This window comes from Buteo buteo, chromosome 11 (assembly GCF_964188355.1).
Source record: "Buteo buteo chromosome 11, bButBut1.hap1.1, whole genome shotgun sequence".
In the NCBI taxonomy this organism is placed as follows: Eukaryota; Metazoa; Chordata; class Aves; order Accipitriformes; family Accipitridae; genus Buteo; species Buteo buteo.
In genome coordinates, this window is record NC_134181.1 from 26,944,935 (window position 1) to 26,967,097 (window position 22,163).

Below are 22,163 nucleotides of genomic sequence, written 5' to 3' on the forward strand. Positions count from 1 at the left end.
GGGGTACCCCTCTGCTCCCCACCCTGGGCCCCTCCCGGGGACCTCCTGGGGCTGCCCCGCTTATACTCCGGGACCACCGAGGCCGCAGCCGGTACCCCCCGGGACTGCCCCCCCCCCCCGCTCCCCGGGAACGCCCGATGCCGCCACCCCCACCCCTCGCTCCCCGGGCCGTCCCGTCCCCCCGGGGCAGCGTTCGGTCGCTCCCGCCCGCCCCCCCCATCACTTCCGCCGCCGACCGGCGCCGCCGCGGCCATGGGGCGCTGAGGCGGCGGCAGCGGCGCGGCAGCGGGAGCGGGGCCGCAGCGGCCCCGGTACCGGCCCCCCCGGCCGCCGGCCCCGGCCGCCCGCTCCCCATGGGCTGCGGGGCCGCGGGCCATGGAGCGGTGGGCGGCCCGCCGGGCCCCAGGTGAGCGTGGCGGCGGCGCCCGGTAGGCCCCGGTAGGCCCCGGTGGGCCCCGGTGCGGCCGTTGCCCCGGCAACGCGGCGGGGGCGGGGCGGGCCGGGAGGGCCCGGGCCGGGGCACCGGCAGCGGAGGCGCGGGATGGCGCCGCCGGGGCGCGCCGAGGTCCCGCAGCTATGACGGTGCCCCGGGAGATGCCCGAGAAGTGGCGGCGGGTCCGCGGCCCCGGTGGGGCGGGTGGGTGCGGGGCGGGGTCCTGCGGCGGGGCCGGGGGGGGGGTCCGGGGGTGCAGCTAAGAAGGGCTGCGGGTCTGGGGGTGCAGGGCTGGGGACGCCAATAAGCAAGGCCGGGGGTGCAGGATCTGGGGGTTCTGGGCCAGGGGTCTGGGAGCGCGGGGCTGGGGGGGGGTCTGTGGGTGCAGATATCCAGGGCTGGGGGTGCAGGTAAGCAAGGCTGGGGATATGGGGGTACAAGTTTGGGGGGACAGATAAGCATTGCTGGAGGGTCTGTGGGTGCAGAAGAAGAGGGCTGGGAGGCTGGAGGGCTGGGGTCGCAGCGAAGCAGGGCTGGGGGTGCAGCTAAGCGAGGCTGGGGGTCTGGGGGTGCAGCTAAGCGAGGCTGGGGGTCTGGGGGTGCAGGGCTGGGGCTCTGGGGGCGCAGCTAAGCAGGGTTGGGGGTCTGGGGGTGCAGGGCTGGGCATCTGGGAGCGCAGCTAAGCAAGGCTGGGGTTCTGGGCGTGCAGGGCCAGGGGTCTGGGAGCGCAGCCAAGCAGGGTTGGAGATCTGGGATTGCAGGGCTGGGGGCACAGATAAGCGGGGCTGGTGGTGCGGGGTTGCACAAGAAGAGGGCTGGGGGTGCAGGGGTGTGGGTGCTGGCGTGGGGGGAGCAAAGGGCCACATGACATGGCTGGGGGGGCTTCCCTGTTCTCTTGGGGGTCTGGGGCTCCTGGGCTTGCCTGGGGGACTTTGGGAGGTCTGGGAGTGCAGAGAGGAGGTCTGGGGGTGCAGGGGCGCCGGGCTGACGGGGCACGCTGTGTTGCAGAGGAGGAGAGGCGGGTGCGAGCCAATGCGCGGGAGTACAACGAGAAGTTCCAGTACGCGGTGAGTGGGGTGGCCGAGCCCAGTCCCTTGGGGCCTCGTCCTGAGGCTCGGGCAGGTTTGGGGGGCTGGGGCCTGCGTCACTCCCCCCCCCGGAGCAGCAGCGGGGGGGGGGGTTACAGCTAAAAATAGATGTTTGTCCCTGAGAAAATTGTGCTGATGAGCTGTTAACGCCAACGGAGCTCAGGGGCTGGGGCGGCCTAGCTGGAGGGGGGCACGGTGTGCTCCCATGGGGAGGGATGCAGCCCCCCCATCCTCTGCCGGGGCCCCCCCCCTCCCCATTCTGCCTGCACCTCTGCCCAGTCCCCGATGCAGTTCTGTGTATGGCTAATTAATGAGCTTCCGGAGCCACTGGGGGAGGGGCACTGCTCACCTTGGCCTCCCCCTCCATGCTGGAGGTTATTTCTGGCTGCTCTAGACCAGGCCCTGCATCGGCCTCGCTGTGGGCGGGGAGCAGGGGGTCTGGATCGGGGTGACCCTTGGGGAGGCTGGGTGCTGCCGCCCAGGTGGTCCGGATGCTGCCGCTGAAGGAGGGTGGTCCCTGGGTACTGGCTGGTGACTGAGGCGGAGGAATCGGCTTCTCGAGGAAGCTGCCATGGAGCTAGAGCAGGCGCAGGAGCCAGGGATCCAGGCTGCTGTCCAGAGCTCCCAAATTAGGGGTGCAGTGATCTGCAGCCCTGCCCCTAGAGTGATGCTGGGGCGGGGGGGGGGGCAGTGTTACAGGGCCTCAGCAACTTGTGACCCCCCTTCTCGCCCCGTCCGTCCCCAGAGCAACTGCATCAAGACCTCCAAGTACAACATCATCACCTTCCTGCCTGTCAACCTCTTCGAGCAGTTCCAGGAAGTGGCCAACACCTATTTCCTCTTCCTCCTCATCCTGCAGGTGAGTGCTGGAGGGCCTGGGGAGGCAAATGGGGCCCCCCCCCCCACTGTCCTTCCCTGGCTGGGCAGTAAGGAGAGCCCAGGGCACGTCCTGCCCCTGGCAAGCGGTGGGTTTGGCACCCTCGAGCAGGGGTAGCGTGGGCCTGGGGCTGGCCTGGTTCCCTGTAACTCCCGCTCCCTGTCCCCAGCTGATCCCACAGATCTCTTCGCTCTCCTGGTTCACCACCATCGTGCCTTTGGTTCTTGTCTTAACCATCACAGCTGTCAAAGATGCTACCGACGACTATGTGAGTGGTCCCCCAAGTGCCCCTCTACCCAGGCTGGCTGCCGGCAGGGCATGGGGACTTGGGGCTGGGTGGGGGGCTGTGACCCTGGTGCGGGTGTGCAGTGCCTGGGTCCATGGCGTTTGCAGGGGGAGGGACGCAGGACCCCATCCCCAGAGGGGCTGACGCTGCTGTCTCTTCCCCTCCGCACCCAGTTCCGCCATAAAAGTGACAACCAGGTGAACAACCGGCAGTCTCAGGTGCTGATCGGCGGAGTGTGAGTGTCATGGGGACAGGGCAGCCGGGGACAGGGCCACGGGGCCCTGCGGGTTGCAGCACAAGGCTGCAGGCAGGGGCAGAGTGCAGTGGGGCAGGGGAGAGGCAATGCTGCCGGCTCCTGCCAAACTCCACTGTGCTGTCCCTCTGCAGCCTCCGGCAAGAGCAGTGGATGAATGTCCGTGTCGGAGACATCATCAAGTTGGAGAACAACCAGTTCGTGGCGGTGAGTGTGGCACCAAGGCAAGCACGGTCCCAGCTGGGCAGCATGCAGGGACAGCAGCATGGTGTGGTGCTGCACCCGCTCTGCTTTTCTGCTCCTCCATCATCTCCTGGGGTGCAGACATCAGGGACTCACCAGCCTGGAAGTTGCATTTAAGTTGTAGCGCTTGAGCCATGTTTGAGCTCTGGGGATTTGGCTGATGTGGGCGCTTCAGGCGATGGTGTCCATGTCAGGGTGCTGGCAGTACCCTGCTAAGGACGCGTGGTTCTGGAGATCCCGCTGGCCCCTGGCATCCAAGAGCCAGGAGCTTCCTTGGGGAAGGTGTAGGGGAGCCCCAGCGTCAGCACAACCCTTCACATGTCTCTCCCGGCAGGCTGACCTCCTCCTCCTCTCCAGCAGCGAACCCCATGGGTTGTGCTACATAGAGACCGCAGAGCTGGACGGGTAGGTAACCCCTGCTCGCCTTGGCTGGGAGGGAAAGCTGAAAGACAGGAATGAGAATGGGCTGTGGGCAAGGCAGGAGCTGCCACGGACCTGAAACCAGGGAACATCTGCGAAGGCCCTCCCTGCCAGGCTGTCACTAACCCCGCACATGGTGCCTCCTTGCCCACAGAGAGACCAACATGAAGGTACGGCAGGCCATTCCTGTCACCTCGGAGCTGGGTGACACCAGCAAGCTGGCTCGGTTTGATGGTGAGTGCCTGCAATGGGGGAGCCCCTGGGTTTCCTCCTCCATCACCTGGTGTGGGTCCACCCTGGAGACACCAGGACCATCCACGCGGTGGTGTGGTCCTGTGGCTTGAAGCGGATCTCTGGGGAGCTGGGGACAGTGCTGGGAGCACTGGGATGGAGCTGGCCACATGCAGAAGGCATGTTACAGCTGAGCCATCCCCTGCACCCAGGCGAGGTGATCTGTGAACCCCCCAATAACAAGCTGGACAAGTTTGGCGGGATGCTGTACTGGAAGGAGAACAAGTACCCCCTGAGCAACCAGAACATGCTGCTGCGGGGCTGCGTCCTACGCAACACCGAGTGGTGCTTCGGCCTCGTCATCTTTGCAGGTGGGCTGGGACAGCTGCTGCTGCTGCACTGCATGGAAGGAAGAGATCCCGCTGATGCCCTTCCCTCTCCCCAGGGCCCGACACGAAACTGATGCAGAACAGCGGTCGGACCAAGTTCAAGCGGACGAGCATCGATCGGCTGATGAACACGCTGGTGCTCTGGGTATGCAGAAGGCAGATCCCAGGGAGCCCTGGCTCTGACCCGGTTGGGGCTCTGATGTCCTGTCCTGTCCTGTCCCCAGATCTTTGGGTTCCTGGTGTGCATGGGGGTGATCCTGGCCATCGGAAACGCCATTTGGGAGCATGAAGTGGGCGTCTGCTTCCAGATCTACCTGCCCTGGGACGAGGGGGTGCACAGTGCCTTCTTCTCCGGCTTCCTTTCCTTCTGGTCCTACATCATCATCCTCAACACTGTGGTGCCCATCTCGCTCTACGTGAGGTAGGGCAGGGGCCGAGGGGCTGGGCTGGGGGTGTGCAAGGGGCAGGCACCAGGAATTAGGGTTGCCCTCTGGGGAGGGGAGACGGGGACGGAGACCCACGGGCAGAGCTGTGTGCATGGGGTGGGCACGGGCTGCTCTCCTGGTGATGGGCCACGTCTGCCCTCAGGGATACCCCAAGACCTGAGACCCCACAGGTCCTTTGGGGCCCTCCCGGCTGTGTCTGTCCGGCTGCTCGTCTCTCCCTGCCCTGGCTGCATGCTGGTTATTTTGCTCAGCCCTCCTGCAGCTCCCAGGCTTCTGCACTGTCCCCTTCTCTCTCTCTTTTAATTTCTCTCTCTTTTCGTTCCCCAGCATGGGTTCTGTCACCCTTAGCCCCGAGGTAAGAATGTGTCACCCCCACCCCTCCCACTAGCTCATTGCTGTCTGCCCTGGGCGCCGGGGAGGGGGTTTGGGTCGCGTAGGTGTGAGAGAAGCCTGGGGAGCCCTGTGGGCTACCCCCTCGGTGCCAGGTCCTGCGTCCCCAGCCCTGGCTTGGCGGTGGCTGTCGGTAGGAGTGGGTGCGGGCCAGCCCTGGGGAAGGGCGCGGGAGCTAGCAAGCAGCATGGGGGCCCTGGGTGCCAGGGTGCCCCAGGTGCTTGGGGGTCTGGGGTGGGTGGGTGTGTGCCCATCGCTGGCTCGGCAGAGTGTGCTGCCCTGCTCCGGTGACACCCAGCTTTCCCCCCCTGCAGTGTGGAGGTGATCCGTCTCGGGCACAGCTACTTCATCAACTGGGACAAGAAGATGTACTGTGCCAAGCGCCGGACGCCAGCCGAGGCCCGGACCACCACCCTCAATGAGGAGCTGGGGCAGGTGGAATACATCTTCTCCGACAAGACCGGCACCCTCACCCAGAACATAATGGTCTTCAGCAAGTGCTCTGTGAACGGGCACAGCTATGGTGAGTGCAGGGCACCGGGGCCAGGCTGAGTGCCTGCAGGGTGTGGAGGTACTGGCTCCCCTCCTGCAGACCCTTTCGGGCACTGGGGGCAGCTGGGGGACAAAGGGGCTCAGCCGTAGCGTTGTGGGGCTGCCACTGCCCTGTGGCCTCCCTGGGTGCGGGTGCCAGTGGGGCAGCAGCATTGGGTCCCTGTCATGGTTAACTCTGTGCCTCGGTTCACAGGTGACATGCAGGATGTGCTGGGTCACAAGGCAGAGCTGAGAGAGGTAAGGGTACTGCAGGGCCGGTGCCTGGCTGTGCCATGTGCCGCAGGGGCGTAACCCCATCTCTGCCCCTGCCAGAGGCCAGAGCCAGTTGATTTCTCCTTCAACCCACTGGCGGACCCACGGTTCCAGTTCTGGGACCCCAGCCTGCTGGAAGCTGTCAATCTGGGAGACCCCCATGTGCATGAGTTCTTCCGTCTGCTCTCGCTGTGCCACACCGTCATGTCCGAGGAGAAGAGTGAAGGTGGGTGCGGAGGGCAGGACCTGTCCCTGCACAGCTTGGGGCATGGCACTGGTTCTGACCCCCTGTGCTGTCCCCAGGGGAGCTGTATTACAAGGCTCAGTCCCCAGATGAGGGAGCGCTAGTCACGGCTGCCAGAAACTTTGGCTTCGTGTTCCGGTCCCGCACGCCGAAGACCATCACGGTGCACGAGCTGGGTCGAGCCATCACCTACCAGCTGCTGGCCATCCTGGACTTCAACAACATCCGCAAGCGCATGTCTGTCATCGGTGAGGTCCTGGGCATGGCACAAGGGCTGTGGGGTTGTGAGGGCTGTGGTGGGGCTGAGGCATGGGGGCTCAGTGCAGTGTGCTGGAGACCAGCCCCATGCGGATGGTGACGTGACTGTGGAGGCATCATGGGGTCATGGCTGGGGATTGGAGTGGGACCCGCTCCTGCACCCCTGAGCCAGGCAGCTTGACCCCTGCTCCCTGCAGTCCGCAGCCCCGAGGGCAAGATCCGGCTGTACTGCAAAGGTGCTGACACCATCCTGCTGGAGCGCCTGCACCCCATCAACCAGGACCTGACCAACGTCACCACCGACCACCTCAATGTGAGTGGGGCAGGGTGCTGTGGGCAGGGCTGGGAAGGGAAGAGAGGCTGCCCAGAAGCACGGAGCTTGGCTTGTGCCAGGTCCTGGGGGACAGTCGGGGTCTGGGGGCACCATCAGGGTCTGCCTGTGCACCCAGCTCCAGCCACTTGCAGGAATATGCTGGTGAGGGGCTGCGGACGCTGGTGCTGGCCTACAAAGACCTGGAGGAGAGTTACTATGAGGACTGGTCCGAGCGGCTGCACCGAGCCGGCAGTGCCCCTGAGGCCCGTGAGGATTACCTGGCTCGACTCTATGATGAGGTGGAGCATGATATGATGGTACGTGGGCTGGGGGCACTGGGGGCGGGAGGTGACTGGGGGGCAGCCCCTGCTGACCTCCCACCTGTTTGGGTCCCCCAGCTGCTTGGAGCCACAGCCATCGAGGACAAACTGCAGCAGGGGGTCCCCGAAACCATTGCCATCCTGACGCTGGCCAACATCAAGATCTGGGTGCTGACGGGGGACAAACAGGGTGAGGCATTGCTGGGGTAGGAGTCTGGGCTGGCTGCAGATGAGAACATTCATGGGCTGGATCCCACCTGCCTGGGGGGTGGTGGGACAGATGCTCCCCCCTGAGCTGACCCTGGCTCAGCCCCTGCTTTCCTGTCCCCAGAAACAGCTGTGAACATCGGCTACTCCTGCAAGATGCTGACGGATGACATGACGGAGGTGTTTGTGGTCACAGGCCACACTGTGCTGGAGGTGCGAGAGGAGCTCAGGTGAGGGTCAGGGGGGCAGGGCTGGACAGAGGACACACGTGGGGCCAGCGTGGAGCACAGCTGCTTGTGGGGGAGCTGGTGGATATGGAAGTGCCCTGAATCAGGGCCCCCGACCCCTCTCTTTTGCCTCAGAAAAGCCCGGGAGAAGATGATGGATGCATCGCGCTCCATGGGCAACGGCTTCTCCTACCAGGAGAAACTCTCCTCCTCCAAGTTCACCTCAGTGCTGGAAGCCATCGCAGGCGAATATGCCCTGGTCATCAATGGGCACAGCCTGGTAGGGACCTGGGAGTTCCACGCTGGACAGGGCACCGTGCCCAGCTGTGGGCCATGCTCCCCATTGTCCCCCTGCTCTCCTTGCAGGCCCATGCACTGGAGGCTGACATGGAGGTGGAGTTCCTGGAGACGGCATGTGCCTGCAAGGCCGTTATCTGCTGCCGCGTCACACCCTTGCAGAAAGCCCAGGTGGTGGAGCTGGTGAAGAAGTACAAGAAAGCTGTGACCCTGGCCATCGGGGATGGGGCCAACGATGTTAGCATGATCAAGAGTACGTCCTGGGGTCTGGGGAGCTGCAGGAGGGACAGGTCCCCCCTTGCACAATCCCGGGCCCCGTGGCAGCCTCTGTCCTTGCCCCTCTGTGCCCCACTGGAACACAGTCCTGCTGTGGGGGGCTGTCACCCCTGGTCCCCTGTGCTCCTGGCAGAGCCCTCCTCACTTCATGTGTGTCTTCGCTCTGCAGCTGCCCACATCGGGGTGGGCATCAGCGGGCAGGAGGGCATCCAGGCGGTGCTGGCCTCCGACTACTCCTTCTCGCAGTTCAAGTTCCTGCAGCGCCTGCTCCTGGTGCACGGGCGCTGGTCCTACCTACGCATGTGCAAGTTCCTCTGCTACTTCTTCTACAAGAACTTTGCCTTCACCATGGTCCACTTCTGGTTTGGCTTCTTCTGCGGCTTCTCAGCGCAGGTGCATTGCTGGCTTCTTGTGCTTAGAGTTGGGGAGGGTTTGTCTGTGGGACCCCTCTGCTCAGAAGCATGCCCCAGTCCCCAGGCTCCCTGTGGGACCTCATCCTGCACCAGCAGGCACAGCTTGGGATCCCTCCGGAGCGTGGCAGTGTGTTGTGGGTGCGAGGAGGAGCCCATATGGCTGGGGCTGCCGCTCGGTGGCAGCAGCACCCTGTGCCGCTTGGGGTGGGCACCCTTGGGAGGGGGGGCTGGCGGCGGCTTTCCTTTTCCTGCAGGGGCCAGCTGGAGCATGGGGCGGGCAGGTCTTCTGTCCCCCTGAGCACTCCATTCCACGCAGACTGTGTATGACCAGTACTTCATCACGCTGTACAACATCGTCTACACGTCGCTGCCCGTGCTCGCCATGGGCGTCTTCGACCAGGTACAGTGGGGAGCGGTGAGGGTGGTCCTTGGGTGCGTGAGGAGCTGGCCCGGCTCCCCTGCGTGACCCACGCTGCGGGAGAAAGGGGTGCCTGGGTGCCCAGTCTGGGCTGTCCTTGTCCTTCTGCGGGCGGTGGTGGAGGTCAGCCCAGCCCCAGGTGCCCAGAGTGCCTCGTGCCCCCAGGATGTGCCAGAGCAGCGGAGCATGGAGTACCCCAAGCTCTACGAGCCTGGGCAGCTGAACCTGCTCTTCAACAAGCGGGAGTTCTTCATCTGCATCGCCCAGGGCATCTACACCTCCGTCCTCATGTTCTTCATCCCCTACGGCGTCTTCGCTGATGCCACCCGTGATGATGGCGCCCAGCTGGCCGACTACCAGTCTTTCGCTGTCACTGTCGCCACCTCCCTTGTGATTGTCGTCAGCGTGCAGGTGGGGACACGGCTGCTTGGTCCCAGCCCCTCGCCTGTGGCACAAAGTTTGGGTCCCATCCTGCCCTGTGGTCGTGCTCGGAGCACTGTGGCCATCCCCTGAGCCCTACCTCTCCCTTCCCCTCTCCATCAGATCGGGCTGGACACAGGCTTCTGGACGGCCATCAACCACTTCTTCATCTGGGGCAGCCTGACTGCCTACTTTGCCATCCTCTTCGCAATGCACAGCGACGGCCTCTTCCAGATGTTCCCCAACCAGTTCCGCTTTGTGGGTAAGTCCCAGGGGGCTTGAGCAATGCTGCCCCACCCCAGCAGGGTGCTGCCCCGGCTGAGCCCTGGCTGGACTCGTGCTTCCCCCCCAGGTAATGCACAGAACACGCTGGCCCAGCCCACGGTCTGGCTGACCATCGCCCTCACCACTGTGGTCTGCATCATGCCCGTTGTGGCCTTTCGCTTCCTCAAGCTTGACCTGAAACCTGAACTCTCAGACACGGTGAGAGAGTGTGGCCTGGGGAGCGAATACGGCATCCCAACCCCAGACGGCATGCGGTTCCGGGGGTCCCTGACCCTGTCCCCTGGTGATGTCCCTAGGTGCGCTACACTCAGCTGGTACGGAAGAAGCAGAAGACCCAGCACCGGTGCATGCGGCGTGTGGGGCGTGTGGGCTCGCGCCGTTCCGGCTACGCCTTCTCCCACCAGGAGGGTTTTGGGGAGCTCATCATGTCGGGCAAGAACATGCGGCTCAGCTCCCTGGCGCTCTCCAGCTTCGCCACCCGCCCCAGCGCCGGCTGGATTGAGACCCTGCGCAAGAAGAAAGGCAGCGACGGCAGCACCGCCGGCAGCCCCAGCGGCGTGGCCGACAAGACGCTCAAGGTGTGAGGCTGGGGGAGTTGCATCCCCTCCTGTGCAGCTGGGGGCCCCCCTGCCCCCTTCTCTCACTATGGCCCATGAGGGGCCAAGCCCCTCCTGGGGGGGGGGGGGTTCCTGTGGGGGGAGCAGAGGCCATGTGGGCCCAGGTACTGAGGTTTGGAGGAGTCTGGACTGCCGCAGTGTAACCAAAAAAATACTCTTCCCCGTCCCCAGGATGGACGGCCGCTGTCCCCAGCAGCCCCCCCGGGCCACTCCTTTGTCAGTATTCACCTCCATGGAGTGCAAATACCCCATCACACACGAATGTATTATGCCAGAGCCACCGCCGCGGGCGGGCGCGGGGGGCCTGGGGGGGCTGTGACAGCACCCTGCTCCCTCCCCCACCCCTCAACCACGTGTCTTCTTTTTATATAAAACAGGAAAAAAAAAAAAAAAGATAAAAAAACCCAAAACCCCACAACCACAACAAAAAAAAAAAGGAAGGAAAAACCCTCCACGTTTACAGAGCAACTTGTTTCTCTCAGTGTTGGCACGGCTGGTTATGGAGGGAGCACTGGGGGCCAGACACTGGTGCCGGGGGGGCAAGGGATGTCACCGTCCTCCACCCCCCTGCTTTGGGGTGCGCCGGGATAGGGTGCCGGGTGGGAAAGGGGAAGCGTTCCCTGGCTCCTTCCTGCTTTCTGCGGGAAGCAGGGGCGTTTGCAGGCCGCTGTGATTCACTCCCACGCTGGGGTCTTGCACAACCCTCGGCCTCTGCTTCCTCCCTCCTCCTCCTCGCCATCTCCCAGGGGACTGGACCCTCGGGGGGAGGGGGGGTGCAGGTGGGCATCGTCCCCTCCCCATCAGAGGGTCTCTGGGGGGGGTGTTAGGGTCCCGGGGGCCGCTCTCTCCTTGATACCAAAGAGGAAACTGTTCAGGACGGGCTCTGGCATGGGCTGGAGTCTATTTTTGGGGGTGTTTGGGGGTTATTTTGTGTCGGGGGGGGGGCAGGGGCGAGGATTGGGTCATCTAATTTATTACACGTTTCTATATTGCGGAATTGTATCATTTTATGGGTCCACAGAGAAAAGAAAAGAACCAAAAACCAGCTTTTTTCTATAAAAAAAAACAAAAACAAAAACGTTCTGAGCAGCTTCTGCCGTGTCCTGTGTCCTGCGGGCGGCGGGCGCACGTGCGGGCCACCGGGAGCACCGGGGACCGCGCACCCCCCACCCCCCCCCCAGCCCCAGTGCCGACTGGCCCCGCCCCGCCGGGCGCACGTGCTGCTGCTGCCGCCGCGGGGCCGCCCCCCCCCCCCCCGGCTCCCCCCTCCCCGCCCCGGTTTCACAACCGCGGGCACCGGCCGCGCCGCGGGCCGCTCCGCCGATGTTCTCCTGCCCGGGGCCGGCCGCATGGCGCGGCTGCCGGGGCCGCTGCTCCCTGCCGCTCTGCTCCTCCTCTTCGCCGCCGCTCCCGCTCCTGGACGGCCCTGCGGCCCCGCCGGTGAGTGCGACCGGCACCGGGGAGGAGCGGGGGGAGCGGCGGGAGTCCCGTCCCGTCCCGTCCCGTCCCGTCCCGCTCCGCTCCGCTCCCCGCGGCGGGCTTGCGCCGGCTCGGGCCGGGGAGAGGGGGAGCTGACTCTGCCGGTACCGGGGCCCCGCGGGTCCGGGTTACGGGGGGGCGGCGGTTCCCTGCCAGCGCCGACGGAGCTCGGCCGGGCCCCGGGGAGACGGGCAGGGTGCGGCTACGGGGCAGCCCGGATGGGTGCTGGGTGCTGGGGGGGTGCTGAGGCTGGCTGGGTACTGGATGTTGGGTGCTACTCGGTGCTGGGCGGGTGCTGGGTGCGTTCCCGGCAGCAGGAGCCGACGGGAACCGGCAGGTCCGCGCTGACTGTTGACCTTTGCAGCCAGAGCCTGGAGAGCTGCCCCGGGCGGCCTCCCTGGCCCCAGCCCAGGCCTTGGCTGAGTGCTGCCCGGCCGCTTAACTCCTCCAGCGCCGGACCCCCAGCACCCCCGGGGACCCCCAGCCTGCCCTTCGCCCAGACACCCGCTCCCAGCTCTCTGCTCCCCACGCTGCCCAGCCGGGTCCCACCACCGGACCCCCCACTCGCACCCTGGCCGGGTGTCGCGGAGGTTGTCCCTGGGGGGGTGCCGGGGGGGGGGGTCCGTGTGCCAGGTGGCCGATGCCCGGCTCGGTGGGGAAGTGCTGGCTCAGCAGGAGCTGCCACTCGCTCCGGCTCGGTGCCTCCAGCAAATATTGACACCGAGCAGCCGCTGGGAATGGGGAGCAGACGGCGGGGCGTCCCCCTTCTCTGGGGACACCCGCGGGGCCTGGGGTCTCATCTCTATTGCCTGACCCTCTCTCGTCCCCCCAGGGCTCTCGCGGGACACGGTGCTGGGCCGCCTGGGAGCGAACGTCACGTTGACCTGCCAGGACGAGGGGCTGGCGAACGTCACCGTGTCCTGGAAGATGGAGAAGTGGGGGACGGTGGCAGCGGTGGTGGGGGGCCGTGACCGGCGGCTGGCGGAGGGCAACACGCTGCTCCTGTGGCAACTGCGCTACGAGGACTCGGGGCGCTACAGCTGTTACGTGGGAGGCCGCCCGCTGCGCTCCCTGCGGCTGCTGGTGGAAGGTGGGTCCGCGCTGGGGCAGGGGCTTCCCTCGCAGCGTCACCCAGTTCGGCATCCCCCGTCCCCCAGCACCTCCCTGCCTTGCAGAGCCCCCTGAAACTCCCCGGGTCTCCTGCTACCGGCGGAGCCATGACAAAGATGTCCTGTGCGAGTGGCCGCTGCAGGCGAAGCCATCCCCAGGGACGCGGGCGATGCTCTGGGTGAAGCAGAGGTGAGTGCCATCCTAGCACCTACCCGTGCCTGGGACCCCATGGCATGGGACGCAGGGGACTTTACTGTCCCTCCCCACAGACCCTTTCCCTGATGTCGGCCAGGACTGCCCCGTGCCTGGTGTGTGCCACAGCCCCAGCCAAGCCACATCCCCACAGGTTCGCCGCTGAGAATGCCACAGAGCAGCGGTGCCGCTACTTCTCCAAGGCGCGGAAGTTTGTTTGCCGGGTGAAGGTGCCACCCGGCGCTGATGACACCAAACCCCTCGTGGTGTCCACGTGCGTCAGTAACGGCGCCGGCGGCTTGGCCGGTGAGGACAGGATCATCACCCTCAGCAGCGTCTGTGAGTACCACTCCCATCTTGCCAGGGGCTGGGGCCGGCTGAGCAGCATGGTGCCGGGCCCTGAGCCCCCCGTTCCCCAGCAGTGAAGCCCGACCCCCCCCTCAATGTAACAGTGGAGGCACTGGAGAAGGCACCGCAGCAGTTGCGCGTCAACTGGTCCTACCCCTCGTCCTGGGACCCCCGCTTCTACTGGCTCCGCTTCCAGGTCCGCTACCGCCCCGAGCCCGCCGAGACCTTCACGGAGGTGAGATACACATACGCCTCCCCCCAGTGTGGGGCTGTCCCCCAGCCCCAGCGAGGCTTTCCCCACCCCCGTGCTGCCCGTGCCCCCTCCAGGTGGAACAGGTGATGACGACGTGGCTGGACATCCGTGACGCCTGGCGAGGGACGCGGCACGTGGTGCAGGTGCGGGCGCAGGAGGAGTTTGGCCACGGCGCGTGGAGCGAGTGGAGCCAGGAGGCGGTGGGCACCCCCTGGACAGGTAGGAGGGGGACATGTGGCCCTAAGGCCGGGGGCTCAGGCCGGGGTCCCCCAGCCTCACACTCCTCCCTCCCCTTGCAGACCCCAGGGACCTCACCTCTGAAATGGGACCCTTCAGCTCGCAGGTAGGGCACGGCCTCAGCCCCAAGGGGACACAACGCGTTCCTGGTTGGATGTCATGACCCCGCGTGGGACAAGGGGATACCGGGTGGGGGGGCTGCCCCATCCCATCACGCCTCCCTGCCTTCTCTTGCAGTTCCCCATGGAGGATGGCACCTATGGGATCACGCTGCCCCCCGAGCTCTTCGGGGAAGATGCTGCTGATGGCGCTGGTGGTGAGGAGGGGTCTATGGGTTGGCTGCCGGGGGCCGGAACCCACGGGACCCTCATCCCCACAAGGAGCCCATCCCCTCTCTTTGCTGCAGGGGCTGTCATGGAAGCCAGTGCCCACTCTGTGGCATCCCCCTATGCCTTTCTGGTGGCCGGGGGGAGCCTGCTCCTGGGCATCGCCCTCTTTGTTGGCATCGTGGTGAGGTGAGTGCCTAGGGGAAGGGAAGGGGGGGGATGACTTCTCTACCTGCCCCCCCTCCACCTGGGACCACTTTCCTCTCCTGCAGGTACAAGCAGACATGGCGGACGGGTGGGCAGTGGGGGGCCAAGCAGGAAGGCGAGGCGCAGCACGTGCTGGTGCCCCTGGGCCCCCCCAGCCCCCCACTCAGTGAGACCCCCCTGCTCTCGCCCCCTGGCCCCCTGGCCCCTGGGGCTCTCCATGTCACCAATTTGGACTATTTCTTCTCAGAGCAGTAGCCGGGGGCTGGATGCACTGGCAAGTGCCTGCGGGTTGGGCGGGGGTCCCAGGGCTGGGATGTGGCCCCGGGAACAGCCCAGCCCCCCCCCCCCGCATCGGGGGGTGCTGAAAGCCACCCCCAGGTCTCAGAGCTGGGAGCAGCCTCTGAGGAGGGGGATCAGCCTTGCCCCCGTGGAGAACCAGACAGGGCAGGTCCCCAAGATGGGTCCCGAGGGGGCAGCTCCGGGGCCGTGGCCAAGCTGGGGTGGCTGGGGGTGAAGGCACTGGAAGCATGGCTGCATAGGAGCGTGGGAGCAGGGCTGGGCTCTGCCCGTGGGGCTGGGTTTGGGGGTCCCGCAGGGAAGGGCCTAGCCCCTGCAGTGCTGCGGGTGTCAGGGAGGGGGGGCCTGGCTGGATCAGCCCCATCCCTCTGCCCCGGCCCCCCCCCCCCCCCCCGGGCTTATTTTTAAAGCACGTGTTAGGGAAATGTGGCAAAACGTGACTGTTAAATAAATGCCTTGGATTTGTAATGGAGTGGGTGCTTTTGAGGGGGGAATAATGAAGGGGTCACTGCAGTCTCCCTCGCCTGGGAGTGACTCCAGGGGGTGGCAGGGTCAGGCTGGGCTGTGCACCCCCTCCAGTCAAGGCCATGCACCCCCAGTCCATGCACCATATGCCTTACTGTGCCCCCTAACCCTGCCATGTACCACCCCAAGCCGTGCCCCCCATGCCACTAAGTGCCTCCCAGGCTGTGCACCCCATGCTGTGCTCGCGCCCCCCAATGCCATGTATCCCCGGGCTGTGGCCCCATGCCAATGAGCGTTCCCCAGGCCCTGCTCCAAGCAGCAACCCACCCTGCGCCAGGTTATGCAACGCCCTGGGGAGCTGCAGCTGCACCCAGGCAGGAAACCGCAGGGCAAGGGGAGCGGGTGCCCAGGCACCCTGGGGATGCCACATTCCCCCCCGCCCCAGCTGGCCCCACTCTATAAAAAGCCCGGCAGGATGCAGATGTGTGGGTTGGGGCAGCCCCAGTATCCCTGCCCCCCAAAAGCAGGGTGGCTTCTGCCAGCATCAGTCTGGGGTTGAGTTACCTGCTTCCGCTCTCCCAAGCAGGCAGGTGACCCCTGGGGGGGGGGGGGGGGGGCGAGGGGCTGCATCCTGAGGTCAGACCAGATGGGCCCCCAGCCCCAAAAACCTGCCCTGGTTTCAGGCAGCACCATGGCCTCGCTGCCAGCAGAGCAGAGCCTGGCAGCCAGGTCCCAGGCGGGGAAGTGGCTGGGTGTCTTGCTGCATGCTCCACAGCACCCACATCCTGGGCACCTGCCTGTCCTGGCACCCTCAGGGCCCCAATCCCTGCACCTCTGCAGACCCCAACACCATCCCTTCCCCATTGCAGCCCCCAGCCCCAATCCTCCCCCATCCCTTCCCCACTGCAGCCCCCAGCCCCAATCCTTCCCCACTGCAGCCCCCAGCTCCAATCCTGCCCCATCTCTTCCCCCATTGCAGCCCCCAGCCCCAATCCTGCCCCATCCCTTCCCCCATTGCAGCCCCCAGCCCACCCCCCAGGACCACCTGCCTCCTCTCAGCCAACAAGTTTATTTTACTACTTCATTACACATCCCAATCTTGCTGCATCCCCCAGTGCTGGAGGCAGCCCTGCAGCGGGTTGGCTCCGGCGCAGGGTGGGCAGAATCCGTCCCAGCAAAAGGGCAGCTCAGCCCTGCCGGAGTCCAGTGGCAGGCAGTGGCCACCAGGCAGGAGTGGGGTCCCTGCAGGGCTGGGGATGTGGCTGAGGGGTCCTCCACTGGACCCTTCCTGTGGCGATTGCCAGGGCTGGACCCTGCCCCATGCCCCAGGGCCGGGGGTCACAGGCCACTTGGGGGGGGGCATTAGTGAGTGCTAATGCAGCTTGCAGTGGACGGGGTGCAGCAGGGCCATGTGCTCAGCTCCTTTGAAGGGCAGCTTCTCAGTAGAGTAGTAGTGCACGACCTCGGGGATGCTGGCGAAGACGCCGCTGGCCTGGCTGAGTGTGTACTTGTTGTCCTTGGTCCGGGCCACAATGATGTGGACGCAGCCCTGGCTGGTCCTGGGCGAGCGGCGGACGTCAGTGGTGCCGCCAGCCCCTGGCGCCCACCCGCCCGCCCAGCGGCCACAGCCGCATCCACCCCTGTTTGTTCCCGTCCCACTCCGATTGTTTCAGCTCCAGGGGCTCCGCTTCCTCAGGAAGGAAACGCCACCAGCGCTCCCGACAATGCGCCAGGGAGGGGGACACGCCATCCCCCCCCCGCCCCAGCACAGCGCCAGGATGCCTGGGTCCCCCCAACTGGTTGGGGGGGGGGGGGCCGTCCCCTGGGATGTGGGTGCTTCCACCCCATCAGGGCTCTGGTGTGAACAATGGGGAGGGGTGCTCCTGCCACAGCATCCCTCCAGGGTGGGAGCCCTCCCTCCCCGGGGCCAGGACCCCCACCACCACTCCACAGCTGCTATGCCACTCACTTGAGTGCGATGGAGTACTTGCCGCTGCCAGTCTCGCTGGTGCGCACCAGGTAGCCGGCCTCCCGGCACGCCTGCAGCCGGCTCTCTGCCTCGGCCCGCGTGATGGCCCCATGGTACCAGCTGTGGGGGGATGCCGAGGGGACGCTAAGCGGTGGCAAAGCACCAGTCACGCCTCCCCCCCCCCCAAACCCACTCCCCCCCACCTTTTCCCACCCCAGCTGCCGCATGTGGCTTGGCCTTGCAACTCACGGCTGCTTCTCCAGTGCCAGGGCAGGGTCCACCCGCTCCCCGTCGCCATGTTCAGCACCCGCCGGCTTCAGCATCTTCGGGGTCCAGCTCTTCTGGCGTAGGTGCTGCCATGGCACCTCCTCCTTGGGACGCTCCGAGCCCTCGAACTGGACTGGGGGAGGGGGGAATGAGATATAAGCCCCCTCCACGCTACCTCCATCCCCATCCCTAGCTCTGTCCCTCCCCAGCACCATCCCCAGCCCTAGGCCCACCCCCTTCCCCAGCCTCATTCCATCTATGTCCCCATCTCCATCTAGTCCAACCCTCCCTGCCATGAGCAGGGACATCGCCCACTCAATCAGGTTGCTCAGAGCCCCATCCAACTGGACCTCAAATGTCTCCAGCGATGGGGCATTGACCACCTCTCTGGGCACTCTGTGCCAGTGCCTCATCACCCACAGCATACAAAATTTCTTCCTTATATCTAATCTAAATCTTCCCTCTTTTAGTTTAAAACCCTTAGTCCTAGCACTACAGGCCCTACTAAAAAAATCTGTCCCCATCCCCATCCCCATCCCTTACCTGACAGTGCTTTGACGATCTGCTCCTTCTTCCACTCCCAGGGCTGCTCGTACTCGCCCGCTGGGCGCTCATCATTCTCGGGCAGGCGCCCATCCCCGGCCCTTGCCCTGCGCTCTGGGGTCCCCCCGGCCACCCCCTCCCCGGGCTCATAAGGGGTGTCGTAGAGCTGTGGCCCCTTCCCCGTTGCCTCCTTGCCTGCCGGCCACTTGGCTGGCTCTGGCTTGCCACCCCCCTCCCCAGGCTCGCCAGGACTGTCCAGCAGCAGGATGGCTTTGACCAGGGGGTCCTTGGAGCCCCGACGGCGGATTTCTGCAGGGAAGAGGGATGGTGGGTCAGGGAGGGGGCTGTGTGTCCCCTGAGATACCCCTCCCCAACTCTGGTGCTTGGGTAGGGATGTGCACCAGGGACCCCATGCCGGGGACACCCCATTGGGAACAGGCTTGGGAGGAGCCGGAGCAGGAAGGGGCCCATCCTCATGGCGCCTGGCCTGCTGTTGCAGCCCCGAAGCTGCCGGTGCCGTGGGCACAGAAACATGCTGGTGGGGCCGGCCAGGGTCCGCAGCGGCAGGATGCTACACCCTGCGCTGGAGCTTGGCCCTGCGGGAGGCCACCCCGAGGGGCTCACACCCCTCCCAGCCCCCTGCTTCGCCCCATGGCGCCAGGCTCCACCAAACAGCCCGGGCTGCCCCGCACGGAAAAAAACCATCAGCAGCAAATCTTTTATTTCCAGCTTCCGGCCAAGTCAGTTCCTGTTGTTCTGGCCAGCTGGGCGGCTGCCGCGCCGGCCAGGGGATCGCTGGCTGGGGGGCACGGCCACGTGGGACCCTCAGGGGTGCTGTGTGTATCCTCCAGGACAGCTGGAGAGCATTGAGGGCTTTGCATGAGCCCCATGCACCCATTGGGTGATGGCAGCAGGTCACGGCACCGGGCAAGGGGCAGGCGGGCATGGGTCAGCGTCCGGCCTCGCGCCCACTTCTTATCTGGCCCTGCGCAGCCGCAGGAAGCGGCGAGCGGCTTTCCTGTTCCCGGAGCCTCCCTCGCCATGCGGCTCCGGGGACAGCCGTTCACTCCCGGCTGGGGAGCAGTGCTAGCCGCGTTGCTGTGGCATGGCACGGCACGTACCTGTGATCATCTGCTGGGCATCGTACGGCTCCATATAGCCATCATTCTCCCCCAGGCGCTCAGCATCCCGCTGCCCCTTGGTACGCTTGGCATCGTAGGGGTCGGCGTAGTCCTCCAGGATGATGACCTAGGGAGGGGACAGGCACCATCAGCCTCAGGGGGCTGCCAGGGGTCCCGTCAGGTGTCCCACCAGGTGTGACAGTGGTGGTGGAGTGGGAGAGGGTGATGGGGATGCCACTGGTGCAGCACCAGGCAGGGGACAGGGACACTGGAGTCCCCGGGGCAGGATGGCAGCTCATCTGGGGTAGATGGAGCAATGCCACAACCCCATGAGGGTGCACCCGGTGGCACCTTTGGGTGGGGGCAGAGCGCATCCCTATGCACCCCAGCGGTGGGGAGGAGCCTGGGGGGGGACTCGGGGACCCTTTTGGGTAACACCGCCCTCCCCACCCCCGACTGGCTCCCAGACACCCTGGGGCTGTGTGGGGGTGAAAGTCCGGCTTCCCAGAAAAGCTTTACGTCAGCCTTTGTTTAACCAGCGGCAAAGTACCGGGGTCAGGGTGGGATAAGAGACAGTGGGATGCGGCAAGGGGGCCTGGCAAGCGCTCCCCCCCCCCCGCAGATGAAGGGCGATCAGGATGAAGGGAGCTTTGAACAGGATTTGAAGGCACCAGAGCCAGGCGCGATGAAAGGCCGGGGTTAGCTGGGCTAATGAGCCGGAGCCCAAAGCGGTTAAAGCTGTGGGTGCCACGCGCTCCCCCCCTCCCCCCCCAGCCCCCTTCTCCTCTCCGGTCCCCCTCTTACCGTCTCTGTCTTGGGGGTCTTCCCCTTGTCCTGCTCAGGGGCAGGGAGGCCAGTGGGCAGGGGGCCAGGGTACCCCTTCCCGTTCTTCTCGTGAGCCTCCACCTTGATGAGGCGGTTGATATAGGTGCTGCAGGTTTTGGGGGGTCCCTCTGGCGTGCCCCCCTCCACTCGTGAGTTCTTCCGCATCTTCCCGGTGGCGGCCTGAAGCAAACCCTGCAGGTTGTCCCGTGACAGCCGCCCACCCCCCTCCTTGCCACCCCCCGGGGCGGGCCGGCAGCCCCCCAACTCGGCGGCCGAATTCTTGCGGCTCTTGCCCAGGCTACCGCTGCCCGGCCGAGCCCTCTCTGAAACCGTCTTCAGGTTGGAGGGGAACTCCTTAAACCACTTGGCCGCCATGGGACTGGGGAGGAGCAGGGTGCCAGGGCCCCCCCGGGGCTCCTCGCCACCCCACGGCCGCCCCACCGGCTCAGGGCTGGCTCAGCCCGGGGGCACGGGGCAGCCCGGCTCCCCCCAGCCCTGGGAGCGGGACCCTCGGCGGCCAGGGGCCAGCCCTGGGAGGGGAATAGGGGCAGGGGGGGGTCCGGGGCCTTCGCCCCCGACGTGGGTGGGGGGGCTCCAGGCGTCCTTCGCCCCCGCGGGGACGGCTGGCGGGTCCCCAGGGGTGCCGGTGCCCGCGTCCCGCGGAGGGGACCCTGTCTCCCCGGGGGTCCCTGGCCCCGGGGAAGGGTCCCAGGGGGGAGCGGGGGGCCGGGGTGTCTGCTCCAGCGATGGGACGAGTCGGGGGGTCTCGCCGGGCGTGCGGGGGCGTCCGGCCGGGGCAGCCCCGGGGCGGCTCCGAGGGTCCTCTGGCCCCGGGGAAGGGGCCCGGGGGGTCTCTCCGTGCTCCGAGGTGGGGGAAGGGGGGGATCCGGCCGGGGCCGGCCAGCCGGGGGGTCCCGTCGCGGCTCCTCGGCGGGGCCCGTCTCCGGGGGGCGGCGAGGCTGCAGGGGGGAGTCAGGCCGGCCCGGGGGGCCCCATGCGGCGGCGGCGGCGGCGGGACGGGACGGGACGGAGCCGGAGGGGCCGGCGGTCCCCGCCCAGATCCGGAGGGGGCGGCCCCGGGGGGACGGCGCGGCACCGGCCGGGCGGGCGGCCACCGGCCCTGGCAGCCTCCGGGAGTCCCGGCCCCGTTCCTCCCCGGGCCGATGTCTCCGGCCGGCGGCTGCCCTGGGCTGCGTGGTCCCCGAGAGCGGCGGGGCAGGGGGGGGTGTCCCGTCCGGTGAGGCTGGGACACCTCGGGACCCTGCCCAGCTGATGGGACGAGGTGTCTTGACCCTGCACATGGACCCCACGCACAGACCCTGTGTGTGGCTCCCACGCAGAGACCACCCCCCCCCAAGCCAGCCCCCATACACAGACCCCCTGCACAAACCCTGTGCATGGACCCCCCCCCACGTACGGCACCTGTGCACAGACACAACCCACACCCCCCGTGCAAGGACCCCGTGAACGGAACCCCCCCACACCCATGCACAGCCCGACGAGAGGGAGGGCACGGTCTTGGTGTGCTCGTTGCCGCCGCGGCTGCGGTTCCCACCACACCAGCGAAGACCTACTTCTGCTGGCTGCACCGAGACCTCGCCGGAAAACCCCAGCTGAGCCCAGCCATCTGGCTTCCTGCCGGGCTGGCAGCTAGGCTGCGGGGTGCCCCTACCCACCCGTGTGCAACAGCACAACAGAAAGGGATGGGGATGGGGTTTTGCAGGTAAAGATGCTCCCCCGGGACAGGGCTGCCCTGGTTTGGGGCAGGACATGAGTTCCTCCTGTTTGCAGGGGCTGGAGAACATCCCAGAGACCAGCCAGCTCCTACCCATGGGGGTTCCTGCTGCTGTGAGGGGGCACTGGGAGAATGGAGCCTGACTCGGCAGGGATGGCTGGTCCCCAGCACTGCGCCCCACCCCATCCAGGTGCTGGGCAGCCTTGAGCAGCGGTGCAGGATTGCCAGCAGCACCATAGGAAGTGGTGGCAATTTCCTCACCACCGCTGCGGTGGCAAGGCGCTGCTGCTAGGCTGGCACTCAAACTGGCAGTGGGATATTGGCTGGCTTCAGCTTCGCCTTCTCGAGGCCAAGGAAAACTCCGTGCCTGCACCAGTAAACTCGGGTGCTAGCTTGGTGAAAGGTGCTGGTTTGTTTTCTTTCTTTGGCAGATTTAAATACTCCCTCTTAATCTTCCCGGGGGCTTCAACAGCAGGGCAGAAGCGCAGGCAGCACCGTCTCAGTGGCTTTGTGCTGCGGCAGCATTCCCTGTGGTGCGCCACCCATACGTCTCCTGTGGGAAGTCTCTCCCTGTCCCCGTCCCCTGCCAGCTCCCGCAGGGGAAGGCTGTGGGAGTGTCTCCGGCAGCGGTGAC

General features: G+C 66.2%; 3 protein-coding genes across 10 annotated transcripts; 2 read left to right on the forward strand and 1 right to left on the reverse strand.

Annotated features, from left to right (window-relative positions):
* The first annotated feature begins 245 nt into the window (after positions 1–245).
* Positions 246–11,264, forward strand: ATP8B2 (ATPase phospholipid transporting 8B2). Of its 4 annotated transcripts, none has more exons than XM_075040996.1 (28): positions 246–406; positions 1,442–1,500; positions 2,267–2,380; positions 2,568–2,666; positions 2,858–2,919; positions 3,072–3,144; positions 3,515–3,585; positions 3,755–3,834; positions 4,044–4,202; positions 4,277–4,365; positions 4,445–4,641; positions 5,371–5,579; positions 5,802–5,845; positions 5,921–6,086; positions 6,164–6,352; positions 6,560–6,675; positions 6,828–6,992; positions 7,074–7,185; positions 7,327–7,432; positions 7,565–7,709; positions 7,796–7,979; positions 8,172–8,395; positions 8,732–8,815; positions 8,999–9,244; positions 9,377–9,515; positions 9,606–9,736; positions 9,835–10,116; positions 10,327–11,099. In XM_075040996.1, the coding sequence occupies exons 1-28, from the start codon at positions 376–378 to the stop codon at positions 10,525–10,527; spliced, it is 3,777 nt and encodes a 1,258-aa protein (XP_074897097.1). In that variant the 5' UTR covers positions 246–375; the 3' UTR covers positions 10,528–11,099. The 4 variants fall into 4 exon arrangements, with proteins under 4 accessions (XP_074897097.1, XP_074897095.1, XP_074897098.1 ...); XM_075040994.1 differs by lacking the exon at positions 246–406 and adding an exon at positions 525–637 and having other exon boundaries at positions 6,828–6,974; positions 10,327–11,264; XM_075040997.1 differs by lacking the exon at positions 246–406 and adding an exon at positions 526–637 and having other exon boundaries at positions 5,975–6,086.
* A 138-nt stretch (positions 11,265–11,402) lies between these two features.
* IL6R (interleukin 6 receptor) lies at positions 11,403–15,066 on the forward strand. Of its 5 annotated transcripts, none has more exons than XM_075040998.1 (10): positions 11,403–11,595; positions 12,467–12,724; positions 12,792–12,933; positions 13,091–13,275; positions 13,356–13,519; positions 13,612–13,756; positions 13,837–13,880; positions 14,012–14,090; positions 14,181–14,289; positions 14,373–15,066. In XM_075040998.1, exons 1-10 carry the CDS (start codon positions 11,505–11,507, stop codon positions 14,560–14,562), a joined length of 1,407 nt encoding a protein of 468 aa, XP_074897099.1. In that variant the 5' UTR covers positions 11,403–11,504; the 3' UTR covers positions 14,563–15,066. The 5 variants fall into 5 exon arrangements, with proteins under 5 accessions (XP_074897099.1, XP_074897103.1, XP_074897100.1 ...); XM_075041002.1 differs by having other exon boundaries at positions 13,389–13,519; XM_075040999.1 differs by having other exon boundaries at positions 11,405–11,595; positions 13,359–13,519.
* A 1,058-nt stretch (positions 15,067–16,124) lies between these two features.
* SHE (Src homology 2 domain containing E) lies at positions 16,125–20,817 on the reverse strand. The gene is made up of 6 exons (XM_075041003.1): positions 19,774–20,817; positions 18,970–19,096; positions 17,849–18,157; positions 17,288–17,438; positions 17,039–17,158; positions 16,125–16,628 (listed from the first exon to the last, which is right to left on the reverse strand). The coding sequence occupies exons 1-6, from the start codon at positions 20,167–20,169 to the stop codon at positions 16,442–16,444; spliced, it is 1,290 nt and encodes a 429-aa protein (XP_074897104.1). The 5' UTR covers positions 20,170–20,817; the 3' UTR covers positions 16,125–16,441.
* Between the last annotated feature and the right edge of the window lie 1,346 nt (positions 20,818–22,163).